This window comes from Coenobita brevimanus, chromosome 55 (assembly GCF_032717465.1).
Source record: "Coenobita brevimanus isolate Jiangsu-jjx chromosome 55, ASM3271746v2, whole genome shotgun sequence".
NCBI classification, from domain to species: Eukaryota; Metazoa; Arthropoda; class Malacostraca; order Decapoda; family Coenobitidae; genus Coenobita; species Coenobita brevimanus.
In genome coordinates this window covers 63,827,160-63,849,841 of record NC_137008.1, presented here as the reverse complement: position 1 = coordinate 63,849,841, position 22,682 = coordinate 63,827,160, and the positions used below count along the sequence as shown (strand labels likewise).

The 22,682-nt window shown below is 39.7% G+C and overlaps 2 protein-coding genes across 2 annotated transcripts in view; one reads left to right on the top strand and one right to left on the bottom strand.

Annotated features, from left to right (window-relative positions):
- LOC145401354 (uncharacterized) overlaps positions 1-22,682 on the top strand; it is a 162,134-nt gene that overhangs the window by 4,003 nt on the left and 135,449 nt on the right. The gene's annotated exons all lie outside the window — the stretch shown is intronic.
- Positions 18,887-22,682, bottom strand: part of LOC145401422 (zinc finger MYND domain-containing protein 19-like) — a 54,976-nt gene continuing 51,180 nt past the window's right edge. The window contains exons 4-5 of the mRNA XM_080273760.1: positions 19,695-19,844; positions 18,887-18,997 (exon numbers count right to left, since the gene is read on the bottom strand). Of these exons, the coding sequence (XP_080129886.1) occupies positions 18,887-18,997; positions 19,695-19,844 (261 nt within the window). The remainder of the gene's footprint in view (positions 18,998-19,694; positions 19,845-22,682) is intronic.

The following is a 22,682-nucleotide window of genomic DNA, read 5'->3' as shown; positions in this document are numbered from 1 at the left end:
TGACGATGCATGGGAGAGCTGGAAAAAAAAATCCAATGTATGTTACTTAAATACCCGGGGCCCCAACGCGACAGGTCGAAAGATCTACCGCAGTTCCGGTTAAAAAGGGGGCAGGAGAAAATGCGTCCAGGCTCCAGCCACAACCGAGTTACGGAGGTCCAAGTGTCTGCCCAAAAAGAACACAGGGAGCCGACGCACCCCACGCCCGGAAGTCCCTCTAGCTTGGAACAGCCACACCACCCATATTGCCGATCAAGCCACCAGTACCAGCAGCGGCGAGGGCTCATCAACTTAGTGCTTGCTAGAGGCAGCACAACTCAGGCTTGCTAGAGGTGATTTGGCCACGCAGAAGGAGTTCCAGTGTTCCAGTGTGCTTGCTAGATGCAGAACTCCTGAACTTGCTAGAGGCGGTTTGGCCACGCAGAGTGTCTGCCCATGAAGGACACAGGGAGTCTGTGAATCCCGTGGCCGGAAGTCCCTCTGGCCCGGAACCGCCACACTACCCATATCGCCAATTGAGCCACCAGTACCAGCAGCAGCGAGAGCTCGTCGACTTGGTGCTTGGCTTGCTAAAGGCAGCACAACCAGGCTTACTAGAGGCGGCTTGGCCACGCAGAAGGAGTTCCAGTGTTTCACTATACATGCTAAACAGTGTACCCCTGAGCTTGCTAGGGATGGCTTGGCAATGCAGAAGGAGATCCAGACCATGCACTCCTCGAAGTCTGGCAGGCTTCCCCAACGTGACGCTGAAGCTGGAGCCAGTCCTCCCCCCCCACACACACACACATCCCCTCCCACAGGTAACGTGTCCTCCTACCCCTGGAGGAGGAATCCCGGGCCTGGTGACACAAACTTGTCCCGACTGTCTCGGGTCCCTTCTAACTTCACCACTAGACCCACTCTGGGCACAAATCAAACCCTATCGCCAAACTAAGAGAAAGAGCCAGACGTCGGGCCTCCACTTTTCCAGAGCCAGGGTCATAACCTATCTCCCCCTTAGCCCTATCACCACTAATTCATCACACTAAAACACCCGTACAGATGTAGAGTTAAACCCCAGCCCTCTTCCTTTTCCAGAGAATACTCCGGTGTGGGGAGTGTGTCATATTCGGGTCTTTGTCTTCCAGATTTCCCCCTCCCCAATTCCCCGTCGCCCCAGTTGGCCATTTCCTCCAGATAGATCTCACGATCTTGGACATAAAACTGTGTGTACAGCCTAGTGTCATAATATATCTTTTGCCTTGCCATCTGGAGTTTCTGTGTTTACCCTGTACTCTTAAGGTGTATTGAGTCCTGCTTTGGTGTTCCTCCCTGTTTAGAAGAACCCCACTGGACTAGGAAAATCCTAGTGTAACAGTTACTTTGATGTACAAACTGCACATTGGACAGTATTTAATGAATGGTCAACATACACAGGGTAAACTAATGGTAAGATCTTATGATGAAAGTTAACCCATGATTCCTAGGAAATACAGGGTGATCAAACATCTAGACTCATATGGGAAAGGGATATCACAGGATATCCAAATGTGTGTGTGTGTGTGTGTGTGTGTGTATCATGACAAACCATTGATTTATATTCAGTCTTCCTATTCTTTCTCAGCTCCATCCTTTAAAGCACACTTTTCTTTGTACGGTACCTGTGTATTGCTTTTCGTTTTGTTTTTTTTCCCTCTTCTGTCTGCTACCTAGTCACCTTTGTGCTTTATTTTTTTTTTCTCTCTCTCTCTTTCTGATCTGGTTGTTTCAAAAGAAATTTATCTCTATTACCAGATGCCTCAATCCTGCAAGGGGTGGCCACAAACAACTCACCTCCATGTTCCTGTCCCCTGCTATTTCACTGCCCTCCCCCCCAGCTCACACCCTGTTGCCGTCCCCTGCTATTTCACTGCCCTCCCCCATGCTCACCCCCCCCTCTCTCATATGTCTTATATTGCAAGATGAACTGCTCCCCAGTTAAAATATAAACGTCCTTCAACTCCCCCTCCCCCCCCCCAAATATCCCATAAAGGGGGACACTGGATTGCAGAAGAAGGGATAATTCAACCTACATTCACCTGGGTTAACATCCAATTGAACCTGAAGTAACAATAATAGCAAAAGTTCAGGAATACCAGCCAAGTGTTTAGAGTCATGATGGCAAAAAGAGTGTGGTTATGAGAACCAAAGCTAAGGGGTGAATGACCTGAGAACCACTGAGCATTGCTAACCACTCAGCCACAACAGCAGTGGATGTGGGGAGGTCATGCTAGTAAAACTAACTCATTTATGAATATTTTATTATTAAACATATATGTATATATATATATATATGTATATATTTGGTGTTAGTAGGACTAGAAGTCATCATCAGCTAAGCCTGTCATTAACCTAGCCTAGTGTAATGGGCCAATGCCCTTCGGCAACTATTATTAAACTTTATAGAAAACCTTATAATATATACAATGATTAACGCATAGTAATGAGGAAGGTCTAAGAGAGCACAGTCCCCATTGGCAGAAAGCAGTTTTTCCTAACTTATATGCTCCCCTTATCTTATGCAGGTTAGAGTTTATGAGTTTCTTAAGTTAATGCCATACATTTCTTCATATTTAAAAAAAGGAATACCTTTCAAAAGTATGACAAAAAAAAAACAAAAACAAAAAAAAGATACTTGCCTTGCATGGATTACAATAAAACATTTATCTGGAAGGACATAAGAATACAGGCAGTCTTTGTTACAAGCTGGGAATGAGTTAAAAAATATCACAATGTTTACATACAACTCCTACTGTAAATTATGGGAAACTGGCAAAACAACCTCATAAATAGCAATGGAATTTTAAGAGAGAATCTGAATTTACTGAGGACTTAAAAGTAAAAAAGGTCACTTATAACAAGGACTGCCAGCAGCTACATGGCTTATAAAAGGCACTGACAAGTATGGTACCACTATCAGGTATCCACACATTCAATACTGTACAGCCTATACCTATTAAACTCCAAGAGGCATGTCATCACATGTTCCAAGCACTGGCAAAAACATACAGTACAGTACATAAAATTCTTTCAACATACTGCATCGGATGTTTAGAAAGTACGGTACCATGTTTATTTATGTAGTATGGTTGGCTATCATGTTACACAGACAATGCTCCACTGTAATGCATGATTATACACAAAGACAAAATAGCTGTAAGAAAGAATATTTAGTCATCCACTTAGCATTACTGTATTATGTAGACATGACTGCACATATGTAGCATATGTTGTACATAAGATAATAGTAACAATAGCCTCATTTGCATCAGAGAAATCAAAGCAAAGCAAGACAGATACTTTTATTAATATGGTCTAGTAAATATTTTTCCTGTGCAGTAACTTAGCTTTAAAAATATAATGAATGAACTTAAAAGGTAAGCAAACACTGTATTACTGCATTATTTTTTTTTTTACTGTGGTTCACTCTATTAATGCTCTGAGCATACAACTAAAAGAACTGTGATATTCTATATTATATTACTACCTTAAAGTCATGTTGCATTACTGAACTACCTCATTACCATTTTGATAATTACTGTTCTGATGTGGAATGAACTGCAAAGCAGAAAAATAAATTATGCTACTTAAAAAAAGTCTTACACCAAAATACTGTACAACATAATCTCAATGACTTAAGTTACTCCTTTTTCTTCACAAACAACTTCTTGCAAGAAGAGGTACTGTACAAACAATCAAGTGTATATAATGAGATCAAGATGATTGTGTCCATTATCACTCACGAACCACAGCAACTGCAACTTGAGGTATCACATGGCCATGGGTACCTACAATTCTTGTTTTCTAACCACAGAAACATATGTCTATAAATTAAAGAGTTGAGAAGTACAATGATAAAGTATCTATCTGTAACACTAAATTATTCCATTTCCTAAGATGCACACAATATCAAATGCAAAATTTTTTCAACTTAGTACAGTCAAAGTACAGTAAACCCTCAATATACAGATGCCTCTTTTAACAAATTTTGGTTTTAATGACCACCTTGAGCTAGCCAAACGGTAAGTCCATTTAACAAATTTTCATTCGGTAAAAGAATGGACACGCTGGAAACACCGACCAGCGTGACGTCCTTACACACCCACACCCACACCCACACATACTTGCTCCTCCGTGTCCTGCAGAATGTCGCATCAGTCTCTGGGTGACCAGCATTGTGAAAGGAGCCATAAATGGAGCATTTATTGAGAAAAAAGAGGCATTTAGACCTTGTTGTATGTTACTGTGTACGGCTGTATGGCCAAACGAGACTCTAAATTTAAAGATCTTTGTTCGGTAATAGCCACGACACCTGAGAGATTACCAAACAGCACAGTGTTGGGCTTTAATGTCAAAGGTCTGGTACCAATTATATATATATATATATATATATATATTCATTCATCATCCAATCCTACGTTGCCCCATGAAGAACGTAGGAGCCCGGGGCTAGGCAAGTTGGTCCTGACATTTAAGATGAGAGTGACCAATCTTACTCATCCCTAAGTGGCATTACGTGAGCAATAAACCCCAACCACTCCTTGGATATAAACCTTCACTGGCTCACTCTCTGATTATATATATATATATATATATATATATATATATATATATATATATATATAGTGAGCACTCACATAATGCGCAATCCTATAGCACGAAGCTTGCATAATGCGGAAGGCAAATTTTATGTCCAAATATAGTCCATCCATCCATCATCTAGTTCTACATTGTCCCATGAGGAGCGTTGGAGCCCAGGGCTAGGCAAGTTGGTCCTGACATTTAAGATGAGAGTGACCAGCATCACTCATCCCTGAGTGGCATTATGTGAGCAATAAACCCCAACCACCCCTTGGATATAAAGCTATACAGGCTCAATCCGATTGGAGCACCATAATTACCCACTAAACCACCAAGCACCATAATTTGGTTATATGGTTACCACCCAGCATAGTAAGTGGTTTCCTGGTGTACAGGAAACCATTTGGCTTGTCACTCAGTGAAGAGTCATCCATAGGCAGAAGGAAGAGGAAAGAATGAAAGAAAGAAAGACAGAAGAGGGAGTGTAAAGTCACCTGTAGGCAGAAGGAAGAGGAAAGAATGAAGGAAAGAAAGACAGAAGAGGAAGGAAGGAAGAGAGGAAAAGGCAGACACCCATAACAGCACTACATCGAGTAAGTGGGTATAGTCACAACGCAAAAATGATAACCATTACGCTGGAGGAGGAAGCTGCCCATTTTTTTAAACATCATACTGCGTGGCAATAATAAACATAATGAGGTCAGGAGCCCTAAATTATGGTTCAAACAGTCATAATGCAGCAAACTAGGGTCATAATGCAGTGGGAACAGACACAACAAGGCCAGTGATAGTCAAAGCGTGGGTTGCATCAGCCTATGACGTATTGCTATTACGTGTCTGTGAGGGGTGTCGTCACAGTCCACTGAGCATTCCTGCCCCAGTTGAGCCTACCCTCTCCCCTTGGTTTGGCTGCACTTGTGCCCTGTGTGATTTTTTTTTTTTTTCTTTTTTTTCCATGGCACCCCATTCCACCTACCCCTAGCAAGCCCACAACCTCTTCCATTCAAGGTGAGGAATCCTCCAGTGTTTGTATGTAATGAAGTCTTTATTAGGAAGGTAAAAGTCCTGAAAAAAAAAAAAAAAATGAAAACTGCCCCAAAAGGTGAACTTGGGGCTGGCTTAGGTACCATGAAACCCTTTAACATTTAAACATATAGCCCCATAATGTGGAATTCTCATTAAGCCGGACCTTCTGGGTACAATTTTCTCGCGTTATGTGAGTGCTCACTGTATATATATATATATATATATATATATATATATATATACATATACAGTATATAAAGTATATATATAGAGAGAGAGAGAGCCAAGATTTTGGGGGCTTGAATGATGAGTGAATGGTAGCATGGCCCAATGGATTGGGAAAACTTAGGCTGTCTGGACAATGATACTCCTCACCCTGCCTCAGGGTGGGAAAAGAGGTCCGAATGATGATGATGATGATATCTATATATATATATATATATATATATATATATATATATACAGTGAGAGCTCACATAACGAACGAATACTGTACCCAGACGCTCCCACTTTATAAGAATTCTGCATTATAGGGCCATATATTTACATGTTAAAGGGTTTCATGGTACCTAAGCCAGCCCCAAGTTCACCTTTTGGGGCAGCTTTCATTTTTTTTTTTCCCAGGACATTTACCTACCTAATAAAGACTTCATTACATACAAACACTGGTGGATTCCTCACCTTCAATGGAAGAGGTTGTGGGTTTGCTGGGGGGAGGTGGAGTGAGGTTCCATGGCCAAAAAAAAAAAAAAAGCAAAGATCACACAGAGCACGTGTGCAGCCAGAGCAAGAGGAAAGGGTAGGCTCAACTGCGGCAGGAATTTCAGTGGACCGTGACGACACACCACACACACACGTGATAGCAATACTTCACAGGCTGAAGCAACCCGCACTATGACTATCACTGGTTAAGCTGTGTCTGTTCCCACTGCCTCCTGACCCTAGTTTGCCGCGGTATGACGGTTTGAACCATAATTAGGGGCCTCTGGCCACGTTCTGTCTATCGTCACCACATAGTATGATGTTGAAAAAAAATGGGCAGCTTCACCCACCCGCATAAAGTGTATCATTTTCACATTGTGACTAAATTTGGACATAAAATTTGCCTCCCATATTATGTGAGTTTCATGCTATAGGACTGCATGTTGTGTGAGAGCTGACTGTATTTATGTGTGTGTGTGTGTGTGTATATATATATATATATATATATATATATATATATATATATTTGTGGTAAGTGGGGGTGCTCACCATCCACTCACTTGATTTACTGCTGCTCTCAGGTGTCTGCCCTTTCCCCTCCTCCATCCTTCTTTCTTTCCATCCTCTTCTATCTTTCTTTCCTTCATTCTTTCCTCATCCTTCTGTCTACGGGTGCCTCTGCACTTGCTCCTCTGTCTTTCTTTCCTCTATTCTTTCCTCTTCCTTCTGCCTGTGGGTGACTGTACACTGAGTTACAAGCAAAATTGTTTCCTATACACCAGGAAACCATTTACTATGCCAGGTGGTAACTATATAATCAAATTTTGGTGCCTGGTAGTTTAGTGGGTAATTATGGTGCTCCAATCAGATTGAGCTGGTGAAGGTTTATATCCAAAGGTTGTTGGGGTTTATTGCTCATGTAATGCCACTCAGTGATGAGCGAGATGTGGTCACTCTCATCTTAAATATCAGGACCAACTTGCCTAGCCCCGGGCTTCTACGCTCCTCATGGGGCAATGTAAGATTGGATGATGGATATATATATATATATATATATATATAGATAGATAGATAGATAGATAGATAGACAGATATTTTCATCTTATTTCTTGCATATTATGATCAGAAGGATGCACTTAATTTCTTCAGCCCAAGGACATTAATTTAATTTTAATATGGTGAATGCCAGACCATTTTATTCAGCTTTGGAGATATGTTCTTAGCTCAATGGGTTATGAACAGTCTCCATTTATTCTCCAGCTCAATGAAGTATACATATTTTTTTCTTTTTTCTGAACAATTACAGCTGATTTTCTTCACTGGAAACACATCCTTAAGCTGATGAGATTAAGTTTGCTTCTAGATATACACTTATTTCTACCACAGCTCAGACCAAAGCCAACACAGACTATTTCCTCTGAAGGTTATCCACTGATCTTATCCCTAGAAATTTATTACTAAAGCCATAGAGCCCTTTCTCTTTGAGCAAGTTACACATCATACCAGTATTACTTTCAGTGGGAGCAAATTCACGCATCCTCTGGAAAACAAACTGCTAATCAGGATTATAGTGGGTTGCTCATGTTCCACCCCATACTATGGTTTGACATTTCTTTTCTATATTTACAGTACTCCTGCCACAGAAAATACCAATGTGGTTTGACATTTCATTAGTAGTTTTATGGTACTCTACTAAAGAATACAAAATATCAATGAACATGAGTACCAAAGTTATAAAAATATAAAACCCCATCACTCATATTATTCCTGTATAATGTTAATGTGTTTTTCATGCTTGAGATGTCTCATCCTTTTAAAGCTGCCTTTTTCTTGTTCATCACTGAACCATGGAATTACTGTGCCACACCAAACAAAATATATCAGATTAGAGCTTACTTCTTATGTTCCTTTACTGTATACTGGACTGTAATTTATGGTAGCCTCCAAAAAAGAAATACTATTTATATTAACCTTAAAAGCACTGTACGAACATTAAATATTTTTTCAACAACACAAAGTTTATGAAAGTTATCAGAGAGTGGCAGGCAATGCCAAGATAAAAAAATAAAATGGGATATGAAAATTACACATTATAATATAAATGGGGATCAACAATGAATAGCAGTTTATAATATAAAAATAATACCGAGGGTGCTTTCAGAAACCTTCTAGATACCTGTCATCCATTGACTCTTGATCTAAGGTCTAAAATTATATCAAACAAATCCATATTTTATATCTTCTATGTGAGATCACAATGCAAGTTTATCTATAAAACATGACAGGAACATATATTCATGTCTGGTGATGAAAGAGAATAAAAACTGTTTCTGCATTCAGGAGAAACTAGAGACTACTCTTGGCAACCCTTGGCTAATTCTACCAGAATGCTGAACCACTTACCAACTGATATGTTAACTGATTTCATCAAGCACACCCCAACACTGCTTAAAAACTCAGTTCGTCTTTTATGAAATGCACAGCTTGGAGAGAAAATAAATTAATTTCGTCGTGTACTTGTCAAGCCAGTATTTGTGTCCTGGTTATTTGTCCTTGTCCTGTGCAAATGCAATGCTCAGGGTTTGCTGAGACTGATACTGTTATAATAAAAAATACTGATGAAATATGTACAGGAACAGTTATTACTGAAGTATACAGCTTCAAATTAGTCTAATTAAAAAACTGTTAGTTACAACACTCCCCAAGTCCATACTGCTACTAGTAACATGTAATAATCATGCGGCAAATGTTATATTCTTAACTGGCTGATTTGTTGCAGTAGTCATTTTCAGTGTATCAGCATCATCATCTGGACCTCCTTTCCCACCCTACAGCAGGGTGTGGAGGGGCACAGTTGGAAATACTCATTCTACATACATTGTAATCAATCTCTTCAATCCAGGCAATTTTACTCAACTGAGGAAAGGTCTTTAGCAATGAAGGGGTTAATGAAGGCTACATCAAACACCTGCATTTTGAATAAGTTCTCCTAAGGTGAATAAAACTGTCTGGAGAGCAAGAATTGTATATACATCACTGAACTGAAGAGGTACAGCAATACAGTACCTGGCAATGTCAAGTACACTTAGTTATCTTCAATACCATATTCATGGATTACTCTTAAATTACTGCTTTCTTTCATCAACTAAACAATATAACACAAGACGTGGACGGACAATAACCCTAACAGTTCAGCCAGCTAAGCGGAGTGCTAAAATTAATGGAATAAATATGCATCAAAATAAATACAACTCCCATGCAAGAATGATAGATCCAAAAGCTTTGTACATTCAATACAAAATATGCCTCTCCCTACAACTCATAGGGCTGCATTCTCATCAGTTAAGAAGGCTCCCTGGCATCTCTTCCTTACCAATATGCTTCTCCACATAGTGCTTTGGTAATCCAGTGTATGTTATATATGGACTTTACCTTGGCTCTAAGATGTCAGAAATTACAAAAAGGTGCATATGCTGTGGTATACATAATATATTGGCATGGAAAGGATGCTAGAAGGCCTCCTGAGCCAAGAAAATTCGGGCCATAGACATATTATAACTTCTACGAAGGTCCATGGAATGAATACTTGAGCAAACATTGCACTGTTTACTTGAACATTGTGAACAACATGCCATTTCATTGCTTGTTTAACAACTTGAGTGCCCAATAAACTTTCATGTGCAGGTAGATTTCGTTATAAATAAGGAATGTGCTTTTAAAAAATTCAACTTTAAACACATAAGTGGTACTTTATATTGTGGGACCAGGCATATGGGCCTCATCAGGTAACAATCAACCTTAACTGCTTTCGTCTGATGAAATACTGTATTATCATTTTACACAGACTACCAGCAGACAATTGTGTGTAGCTTTACGAGACCTTCTGTACTGAGAGTGTAAATGGAGATTATAACCTATCCCCTCAGTTTATATAGTAACCCTTTGTCTGGAAGCAGCAAGAATATAACAAATCAATGTCATGAGACTGAGGGGTTATGGTGATTTTTCTAATATGCAGTACTGTACTAAAGACTTTTTAAAAATGGGCAGGGCAGGGGGGTCACTCAACAAAGAGGACGTATTGTAATGGTAAATGAATATAGATGAAGATTCCGAAGTTTGGGGATTGCACCCCTTCAGTTCATTGATATCATTCTCTGTGGTTTATTCTTGCTACCTCCAGACGACTTTATTCAGCGTAGGGAAGGCCTCTCGCAATGAAGGCATTAACTCAGGCATTATCTCACTTCTCTAGCTAAATAAAGTCGTTTGAAGGTACCAAAAAAATAAAAGGCACATCATCAGACCAAAGGAGGTTAAACCCTTCACTCCACTGACATAGTTTACATTTTATTCTTGTTACCTACGTATGATTTCATTTAGCTCTGCAGAGACCCCTTGTACTAGAGAGGTACATGAAAACTATACCTAACCCCTCCTGTTCAGAGCTGGAAAAACTGTCTAATTACAGAATGCAAACAATAAAATATACATCCTTGGAACTGATGGGTTAAAGTACCATTTTAGTCTATCTATCTATCTATTGCCAGACGCCTCAATCCCGTTCGGAGTGACCACAAACAAATCGCCTCCACGTCGCCCTGTTCCCTGCACTATTTCATGTTAAGCCCTTAATAATTGGGTGAAGTCACTTTGTAGTTGCTACATTTCTTAATAATGTTCGTTCATTCGTTCGTTTTTGAAGGCTCCAACATGCTTGCATGCGTCAGCCTTGGTCACCTAATGGTGACTCTCCATGTTGCTTGATCTCTGGCAGCCTCTCTGTTCAGTCCCTTAATTTTGAGGTCACATTTAATGACCTTGTCCCATGTCTTTTTTGGTCTACCCCTCACAACCCCACCCCTAATATTAATGCTGCTCACTTTCTGCAGTCAATTATCGTCCCCCATCCTTGCCACATGCCCAAACCACCTCAATCTACCTCTCCTCATCACAGAACCGACACACTCCAGTCCCATCCTACCTCTCAACTCTTCCATCATAAACCTAGCCCCCCCCAGGCCTTGCACTCAGGGACACACTGCGCTTCCACCTAATCATTGTCATTTCTGTACGTCTGAGCCTGCGAATATCCTCTTCCTTTACTGCCCAGGTCTCACAACCATACAGCATTACACTCCTAGCACACATTGCATACAAAGATCCCTTAGCACATAGGAAGAGCCCTCTCTATGTCAGGAGAGACAACAGCTCCCTCGACTTCTTCCAACCACTGCTCAACCTAGACACAGAGCTAGCTCCAGCCCCATCTCCAGCACATAACATGTCTCCCAAATAACAAAACTCTTCCACACACTCAAGAGACTCACCAGCAAGTTCAATCCTTTCACGCCTGACAATCTCCTCTCCCTGACACACTGCACACATAAAATCAACATTATTTCACAGTCTACCTCTAATACCACTACATTTCTTATGCACCCACTGATCACAAACACTGCACAAGATGGAATTACTTCCCATGCCCTTGTGATAAATTGCACATGGTCACTCTCCTTCTTCTTTGACAGTACCATCACCAACCCTAGATATAATCACTTTCGTTTTATCTGCATTTACTCTTAAGCCCTTGTGCCCCATACCATCTCTCCACTTTCTAAGTCTTTCCTCCATCTCCCTTTCAATCTCTGCAATCAACACCAAATCATCAGCATACAACAACTCCCACGGGAGTCCATTTCTGAAGTCACATGAGAGGGCTTCAAGTACCATGATAAACAACAAGGGACTCAAAACTGACCCTTGATGCACACCTATATTTCATGGAAAAAATCATCACTCAAATCTCCACTCACTCTCATCTGGGTGCGAGCACCCACATACATGGCCATAACCACCCTAACCAGCCATTCCTCAATCCCAAGCTTTCTCAATGCCCACTTCACCACCTCTCTAGGGACTCTGTCCAACGTCTTCTCCAAATCAACAAAAACTAAGTACAATTTCCTTTCCTTTCCTATATATTTTTCCTGAAGCTGCCAAACAATTTATATGGCATCAGTGATCCCTCTGCCTGGCATAAACCCAAACTGCATCTCATCAAGAAAATTATAATCTTAAAAGGCGGAAGAACTAACTGAGACTGCTGAATCAATTTACGGCAAAGTGTAGGTGGTAGGTGGGGGTGCTCACCATCCACTCACTCGATGCAGTGCTGCTTTGAGCGTCTGCCCTTTCCTCTCTTCCTTCCTTCCTCTTCTGTCTTTCTTTCCTTCATTCTGTCCTCTTCCTTCTGCCTACGGGAGACTTTACACTCCTCTTTCTGTCTTTCTTTCTTTCATTCTTTCCTCTTCCTTTTGCTTATGGGTGACTCTACACTGAGTGACAAGACAAATGGTTTCCCATACGCCTGGAAACCATTTACTACACTGGGTGGAACCATATAATCAAATTATGGTGCTTGGTGGTTTAGCGGGTAATTAGGGTACTCTAATCGGATTAAGCCTGTGTAGGTTTATATCCAAGGGATGGTTGGGGTTTATTGCTCACATAATGCCACTCAGGGATAAGTGAAGCTGGTCACTCTCATCTTAAACTTCATGATCAACTTGCCTAGGTCCGGGCTCCTACGCTCCTCATGGGGGAGCACAGGATTGGATGATGGATGAATGGAAGAATTAGCTACTGTACTTGAAATTTCCAGAGACAAATAGTCCCAAATTACTGGTTGATTCAAACACAGCACACTACTTAATAACTGCAACCACATTCTACTGTTCCATTACAGTTGTCATACTAATTAAATTATCCTCCAAAACATACCATTATGTGTACCTGTAGTCTGGAGTATAAATCTGACTGTTACAAATATGTTAAAGCCCAAATAATCTACAACCACCTGTTAATGTGGGCTGCTACTTCTTAATTTAACAATAAAGTGGCATGTAGTTATCCTTACATCTCACATCATTTGTACAAAATTACAGTAATGTAATTAAACCCGAGGATATACACAATGTGCTCTGCACAATACAGTATTTTCAAAGTTTATAAGAAGTAAAGTCATACAGCAACTGTTATTCATAGTGATCATCCATTACACACAACTTTCATGGCATATAAAAACTAATTTTTTTTTATGTCATGGTAAATCTTTTGTTAATGAAATGCAATGGTAAATTAGTTTCTCTACATAGTACAGTATCTTTACTTAAAAGGAACTCTATTGTCAGGTCACTCACAACTCTCATACACCACAGTTTAAACACTTAAATACAATGTTCTATAAGAGTGTACAAAGTCTGAGACTTCAAACGAATTCACCGCAAACAGATGCAACATAAAACTGCAAGTGTGTACCTCATCAGGGAACCTCTGATGCTTGTTTCTCAGCTAAAATGGAATATGGCGCACAAAATAAGTAAGCACAAAATGATTATGATATGGGGCTCTAGTTCTCGCCAATTAAGAAGGCTCCCTAGCACCTCTCTTACTATTTATTTCTTCATATGGTATTTTAAAGTTCACTTTTATGTTGTTTATACCAACAATGTCCATAAAAACAAAATATAAACTCCTTCCTTCCTCTTCTTTCATTCCTTCATTCTTTCCTCGTCCTTCTGCCTACGGGTGACTTTACCCTCCCTCTTCCGTCTTTCTTTCCTTCACTCTTTCTGATTCCTTCTGCCTATGGGTGGCTTTACATTAAGTGACAAGCCAAATGCTGGGTGGTAACCATATATCCAAATTATGGCGCCTGGTGGTTTAGTGGGTAATTAAGGCACTCCAAGTGGATTGAGCTGGTGCAGGTTTATATCCAAGGGATGGTTGGGGTTTGCTGCTCACGTAATGCCACTCAGAGATGTGAGGCTGGCCACTCTCATCTTAAATGTCAGGACCAACTTGCCCAGCCCCAGGCTCCTACGCTCCTCATGGGGCAGCATAGGACTGGATGATGGATGGATTTTTTTTTTTTTTCTTTGATAATGAATGGAGGAAGGGAAAACAAAGGGAAAAAAATAAGTCCATGTGCCTAAAGGCATCCTCCATTCATAAAATACTCATAACAATTGGATTTAAAATCGAGAGGATTAAGTGTATGTGGGAAGCAACTCCCAGGAAGTGAATTCCAGAGAGTAGTAGTTCTGGGGATAAATGAATTTTGATAAGCAGAGGTTCTGCATTGTGGGGCAGAGAGTGTGAGTTCATGGGCGCTCCCAGCTGCCCGAGTATTTCGGGAGAAAATGTGAAGAGGAGGCATAATTGAAACCAGTTCGTTAGAGCACTTACGGTAATAATATCGATAAAATAGTGCTAAAGAAGCAACATCTCTACGTACTGATAACGGAGGAAGGTCCTGCGTTATGGCAGGATTATTGATTAATCTAATGGTTTTATTCTGAATTTTGTCCAACTGCCTCAATGCAACCGCTCCACATCCACTCCACAGTGGTGAACAGTATTCGATCTGAGAACGCACATGACTTTTGTATATTGTGGCCATCTGCCTGTCAGTGAAGAACTCATGAACTCTCTACATAAGTCCCAGTTTTTTAGAAGCATGGATGGATAAACAGCATACAAGGGAATAATGTGTATTAACCATAATAAATCATTAAAGAGGTGCTACAAAGCCTTCTAAGCTGATGAAAATATGGTCCCTAAGCAGGAGTTACAGGTTCTTCACATGTCTGAGATCCTGAAATGCTGATGGGATACTAACCTGCTGATGCTCTCTGGATGCCTGTAGTCCATCATTAGGGTTTACATTACTTCTACGGGAAGGTGAAAATAATGCACCACAAATGGCATTGGAAACTCACAAACACACTGTGTAAATATGGAAATCTAAAATGTAAACCCAAGCTCTGGTTATTGAAAATGAATTCACAGTGATGTGATATAGATATACAGTATTATGTATAAGGAGAAACTATGAGGTGCTACCCAAAAGCTCCAGTAATTTGAACAGAGGGAGCCAACCATTTGCAATTTTGTTTTTTGCCGCTAGGAGGAGTAAGCAGCACCACTTCTGCATCAGTGTTGCCCCGGCTGTGTCGTTGAGCTACGCTTACTATTGTAACGTGGTGTGTAGGTGGTTTGGCGATTTTGTATTGGCGCAGCAATGTCAAGTCGATGTTGATCGTTTTCTTTGATATCCGAGGGATTGTTCACAAAAGAATTCGTCCCACCCGGACAATCTGTCAGCAGAAAGTTTTACTGTGAAGGTTTGCAGCGTCTGAGGGACAACATCCGCCACAAACATCCAGAACAATGGGAGAACAAGGACTGGGTCCTGCATCATGACAACGCCCCCACCCACACATCAACTGTTGTTCGGCAACTCCTGGCTTGCACTAAAATGGTAGTCATTCCCCACCCACCCTATTCGCCTGACCTTGCCCCCTGCGACTTTTTCCTGTTTCCCAAGCTGAAATTACGACTGAAAGGGCATCGATTTGACTCAACTGAGGAGATCCAGACAGAATCGCAGGAGGTGCTCAAGACCATCATGCCTGAAGCCTTCCATGGATGCATGGACTCGTGGAAAAAATGCTGGGACCACTGTATACATGCCCAAGGGGACTACTTAGAAGGTGACAGTGAGAACTAGGAGGTAAAGTAATCTATTTTCCTACACTATTCAAATTACTGGAACTTTTGGGTAGCACCAAAGTTACTGTCTAGCCCCTACTACTGAAAATGAAAGGTAAGCAATTATCATCACTCATTGAATAGCATACTGTAACTGCTAATGGGTAGGTGGGTCATGTCTTTCAACAAACAGATTATAGATGGACAATTTTAACTCCTTCATCCTGGTGACATTATATTTCATTCATTTCTTGCTACCACCTGATGATTAAATTCTCTTAGGCAAAACTTTTCAAGCTGGGGGAGTTAGATACAACTTGCATTAATTCTTCATTACAGAACATTTCCCCCCAAGCTGAATAAAATCATCCTGAGATAGTGAAAATTACCTACAAAATTATGTCATCAGAATCAAAGGGTTAATGTAACAAATTAGGAGAGTAGCAACCTTCAGACAGAATGAGAAGAAACGGCAGATGAGAACCTAGAAAAAAAAAAAAATTGAACTGGTATATAGTAGGCTAATAACCAAAAGGTCAGTGGAGGAATTTAAAGAGGCCTTTGTCCTGCAGTCAACTATCACAGGCTAATAATCATGAGGATGATGAGATAAACAGATAGATACAAAAGAGATCTGATGGTGGAATGATGATACTATGATATTTGATAGTAAAAATGCATATAGCTAGTTTGAGCTTTAACTGTAAATTCTTACAATGCACTAGTACAAGTGGTGAGCAAATGTAACATTATACATATTGCAATTATCTCTGTCCTCTAAATGCAGTGAATTAGTCATACCATTTGGCATCACACGAAAAAGAAAACTGCCAAGATAAAATTACACTGGTTTACAAAATATTTGAGGCAAGCATGAACTTAGGTGTTCTAACCTAATTTTGGGGTGCTGATTTCAGATTCGAAATCCGTTTTCACTCATCACCTCTAGTTTTTGAGATATACATGTATACATTTACCGTCCTATTTTCTTAGAACTTGGTTTAAAACGCGCGCCACAACAAGCACTACATGCAGAAGGACTGGGGGTCTAGGAGCACTTTCATGCCTGGGAAACAGTGTGTCCAAGAAAATCCTCAGGTGGACATGAACAAGGTGCATCTTCCCCCTCTTCATATCAAGCTTGGCCTTATGAAGAATTTCGTGAAGGCCATGGACATGGATGGCGCTGCCTTCCAACACCTGTGCACTCTGTTCCCAGCTCTCAGTTCTGTTAAGCTCAAGGAAGGCATCTTCGTTGGACCTCAGATCTGGGAGGTGCTGAAGGATGAGGTATTCGAGGAGAAGCTCACCTTGAAGGAACTGAGAGCATGGGAAGCATTTAAGTCAGTCGGCCATGGCTTCCTTGGTAACACACGGACACTTGATTACCAAGAGCGTGTCGAGAAGTTGTAGCAGACTTATCAAGATATGAGGTGCCGAATGTCTCTCAAGATTCACTTTCTCCATTTCCACCTCAACTTCTTCCCCCAGAACCTCAGAGCAGTAAGTGACGAACATGGGGAAAGGTTCCACCAAGATATTACTAAGCTGGAGAGCAACTACCAAGGCAAGTGGAACCCCAGCATGATGGGGGACTTCTGCTGGATGCTCCTGCATGACATCAAGGAGTCAAAGTACACCAGATCGTCCAAAAAAACTCACTTCTGACTGTCTGTAGTACTATGATGTGTATATATGCTTACATCCAAGTAATAGTAAGATTTAGTTCTGTCAGTATTCTGTGTCTGTTTTGTTTCGTTCTGTAATATGCCAATTTAATATATGAAATAAACTCATTATATTATAAATATATGCATTATAATAAAAAAAACGGGATATGTGAAAGCAAAAAAACTAGAGGTGATAGAGCAAACCTGTTTAGAAATTTGAATTAAGCATATCAAAATTAGTCAAAAACACCTATTCACATGCTTGCCTCAGATTTTTTGTTTTGTTTTGTAAACCAGTGTTATCAAAATCACTTACTACATACAAATATATTTTTCAAATTAATTATACTAATTAATTACATTACCTTTCTTTAATGACAGACCTCACAGTGAATGGCATGTTGAGTTTATTCTCTTCACTTTTCAAGCAAGTTTATTTGGTAGTTGTTACTTAAATACAGCGTCTTTTAATGAATACACTGCAATAGCCCCGGGACTGCACTTCTACATATGATATTAACTTATCAAACCATCTGGCATTTGATTCTATAGAAATCATTACTCATTAAAATCATAAATAAGTATACAATACTATGAATACCAGTATAACATGTTGACCTTTTCAGATTCATAAAAAAAAATAAAATAAAATAAAAATAAATAAATGACACTGTTCTGAATAATTCAAGAGGATAGCAAAGTATCTTGAAAAATTAATGTTACAAAACTTTGTTTATGAACAGTATGCTACACTGTAAATACACGGCAAAACAGGACAACTTACAAGTATGCTCCAATAATGGCAATATCATGGGACAGATATAAAACATGCTTCATAAATAATGGTTAATTCATGATAACTTCATAAGTAGCAGAGGAAAAAAATAAGGAAAAAACTAGAGACCAAACTCTTATGGAGTTAGGAGGTTTTCTAAAACACCTCTTCCTTAGTGATTTATTCTACATACTATGCCTTATTATTCCCTTGCATGTTATTTACAGCTACTGAACTCCTTCAATTTGGGTGATGTGGAGGATATATCATTCTTGTTACCTTCAGGTGACTTTACTGTTAGTATCGACTTTCTGAACTGGCAGGTTTAGAAACAGCCTTTGTAAACCCCTTCAATACAAGAGTCCTTCCCTAAGAATAAGCTAAAAAGGATAATACCCAGATTCAATGCGTTACCACTGACATGGTTTTGATAACATGCAAGAGAATATTAACTAGCCATGTATAGCGATAACTAGTAAAGAGGAGGTGCTAGAAAGCCTCCCAACTCTATGGGAATACAGCCTTATGTGAAATGGACTTTGACTAGTGTGGACAAACGTTAGCGCTCAGGAGGTCTCTCCGTCAGGCATGGGCGTCTTTTCTCGCGGCACAGTTTCTTGTGAACTGGCCAGTCTTTTTGCTGACAATATGTACCACAATATCTAGCTTCCTGTAAGAAAGATGATACAGTTTTATCATTATTTCTGCTGGATGGGTTAAATCTGCATTTTATTCAATAATTAATTTGTCACAGAAGGACAAATAAAATCTGACTTGGCTAAGGTCCAGAAACCAAGACGTAAGACTGGCTGACATAAACCCAGAACTGCCACTGATAAAAAAATAAATAAATAAATAAATCAAAGCCAGGTCATAAACAAAGACCAGGCATGTGTCCAATAAGGCCAGTCCTGAATGAGACAGCTGAATGATTTTACAGTATTCTTATCACCCTCAGATGATTTATTCAGCTTAGAGGTGACTTATTATCAAAGGGTGCAAAGAAATTCCCCAGTAACCCTCCAACAATGACAATAATATTAAATGCCATGTTCTTGCTTCCAACAAGCAGATTTATTCAGCTTAGGAGTGATCTACGTTATCTAAGAGTAAGGGAATCCATTGGACACTGCCAATGCCATTCATGTTTCAAATTTCTCTGGTGTTGGGCTGTATGTTATTGATTATGCAGCTAAGAGAGAGGAAGCGTTAGGTAAAAAGTCTTTATTATAAAGCAGGAATAAAATGAGCTCATCACTCAGAAACACTAGTTAGATGCATCTGCATGCATCATTATATACTAATGAGTTAGTAATGCCATACAATGAGCTGTACACTAAAGTACATCAAAAGTACTCATTACTCACCTGACATCTACCACATATAGAAAACTCTCTTAGTTCTTTCTCTATGTTGGTGCAAGGTGGATATCGACATTCATAGTAACAATCTTCCTCTTCTTCCACAACTTCACCATTTGCATTAAAGTATCTAGTTACTACAAAGTCACCATACTGCTGCAAAGAAAATAAAATAATCAATAACAAGTTAGAGGAAAAAAACAACAATAAATTCTCTACAAAGCCTTCCAAAACTTTTACTTCTAAAGTGAATACAATGTGCACTGCACTTAAACATTCACAGTTCAATGAAGCAATGGTGTAAATGAAAATATATATACTGTACTGGTGGCCTAAGTAAATAATTTTACAGTTAGTCAAGTGCATTCTGAGACAAAAGTTCACCTAATATACTGCCTCTTGTCATGTTTCACTGCTGGATAATAATACAGTACTAAACTAATAAGCTTGGTATATTTCTATGCCCATAGATGAATCTCTTTCATATAATGTATTAGACAGGAAACTGACTGGCATGAACTACAGTATGTGTGAAGTAGATGCAGTGGAACAGTACAGTAGGCAGAGTTTTGTCCCTGACTGTACAGTGGCTAACAAATACAGACAAAAATAACACTTTCCCTCGCAATGGATAAATTTAAAGTTTATCACCGTATGTGTATTTTTTGATGACTCCAGTCAACAGATAGGAAACACCCAGCAGATAAAGGGTTATTATACAGGTGCATGTACATCCTCCAAAAAATTAAATGGCACTCTTGCTGTATGATACAATATGACACATGGGCCAAGCGTTCTGAAATATAAATACCGGTACTGTACTACCAAATGAATAATTTCATGTCTTTGAATCACTTCAAAGTTTATTGCACCCAGGGGTGCTGAATAATTTTTTAGATGGTGTACAGTACCACAATGACACTAGTTGTTGCTGTTGTGGCCCCAGGCCAATCTGGACATGAAACTGGTGGACTGCAGGCTGAAGCTGCCTTTCTCCTGCAGTCCACCATCTTTCTGACTGATGACAGGAAGGAGACTGATGGATGATTGTATAGATGGTCACATCCCTGCCTGGTTACACTGGTGCGGCTCCAGGAAGGTATCCTCTAGCACTAAAATCCAGAAACAGGAGTACATATGAAAGCTGAACTATCAACAGAGTGCAGAGTGAAATAGGCCAAACAACCATTAACTCATTTCAAACCATGTAGATGCTCAGCCCCAAATCATTGGAAATCCATCCACACACCACCTATTTTCTACTTTTAGAAGAAATTTACAACTGACTATAGCACAGAGTCATTGCACTGACTCCCCTCATCAGACCCCTCCCTTTCAATCCTTTGTCAATTCCTTTGTTTCCTCAAGTTCCATATCTTAATTTTTTACATATTCATTCCCCATGTCCATTCACCTTCTCTTAACATTCTGTGACTGCTCCCAGCTTCAGGTGCACTAACATTTACCATTTTAATCATCTTATTCTTATCCAGTCACTGAGCCTCTTTAAATGACCAAAACCATCTAAGCCCACTTTCTTCTGCTCTCCTATCAACAGACTTCCTTACTTCATATCTTTTGCAAATCTCTAAATAATACATTTCTTATCCTATTTAACCTGCTCATCTCACACAAATATATTCATCAACAAAATCTGCTCAGTGAAGAATACAGTAGGCTACAGCATTTAAATCTCCTTCAATACAGTGAAGTATCTTTCTACTGCAGTCTTGATATCTACAGACGCTTTTATTTAGCTTAAAAGGGTCCCTTGGTGGTGAATTGGTTACTGTAGGCTGTATAAGGCCCCTCCAGTTAAAAGTCCCACTTAAACTGAATAAAACTGCTTGTAGGCTGCAATTTACAGTGGTAGTAATAGTAGTAGCTGTAGTCCCAGGTTCATCTGAAATGTAAACCCAGTGGACTGCAGGCAGAAGTTGCCCTCCTCCTGCAGTTCATCATCTTTGGAGGGGACAAAGAGAGAAGTGGGGGACATTTTAACAACTGGGTAGAGTAGCCATCCAGTTACACCAATGCTACCATTGGAGGTGTCCTTCCCCAGCACCACAATTTACAGTATTGACTATAAGTAATAAGTTGTGATGTTCTGGACAATGCCCTTGATCTATAAAGAGGACTTTGTATGTCTCAAAATATCACAACTTTTCCCATTCATTTAGTGCTGTAAATTTAGGGAAATGGCATGTCAGCTTTATGGGCACCAATGAAATGATGTGGCAATAGTGTTATAACACACTGTACCATGGAATTTGCAAAAAAAGGAACATCAAAAAAGGTAACATACAGTACATGATAGAAAGGGGCATTTTGTACCGGAAGAGGTGGACAGACTTAGGATCACATTCTACGTGGCTTTAGGGATTATGTTATACAGTACCTCTTCCTTTGCAATTTATTTCACTTTTTCTACCTAAATATCCTCTCTTATATTACTGATGCAAACTACAGGTATGTCAATATTATCTATCTATCTATATATCTAGGCTGCTTCCCCCTAAAAGGGGGGTACCTGAGACAGGACAACACTCCCAATATACTCATCCACACCCACAAATTTACTCGTATTAAAATGACATAAACAACATACAAGAGAATTTTAAACTGCAATAAGCAAAATAGAGTACATCCTTGATTTAATGCACTATTTCAGACCCTACCCTGAATGCTAAGTCTAATCTTGTGCTAAATCATGGATCCCTGGTTACTGTCTTGCACAATTTTGCCACTAACCTGTATATGGGATGATGTTAAAAAACTGAATAGCCTCCTCAAAACAACAAAATATCACTATAACATAATTATTTATTTGCATGGAACAGGTAACAAAACAAAACTGGAGAATTAAAAAGAAAATAGAGGTTAATGTAAATCCAATGTAATTTAATGCAATTTAACCACATTTGGTTGTTATATCAGGCAGCAATAAGAGACAAGTTTTTATGTGCTAAATCATGAGTTTGTTAAACAGAAGTG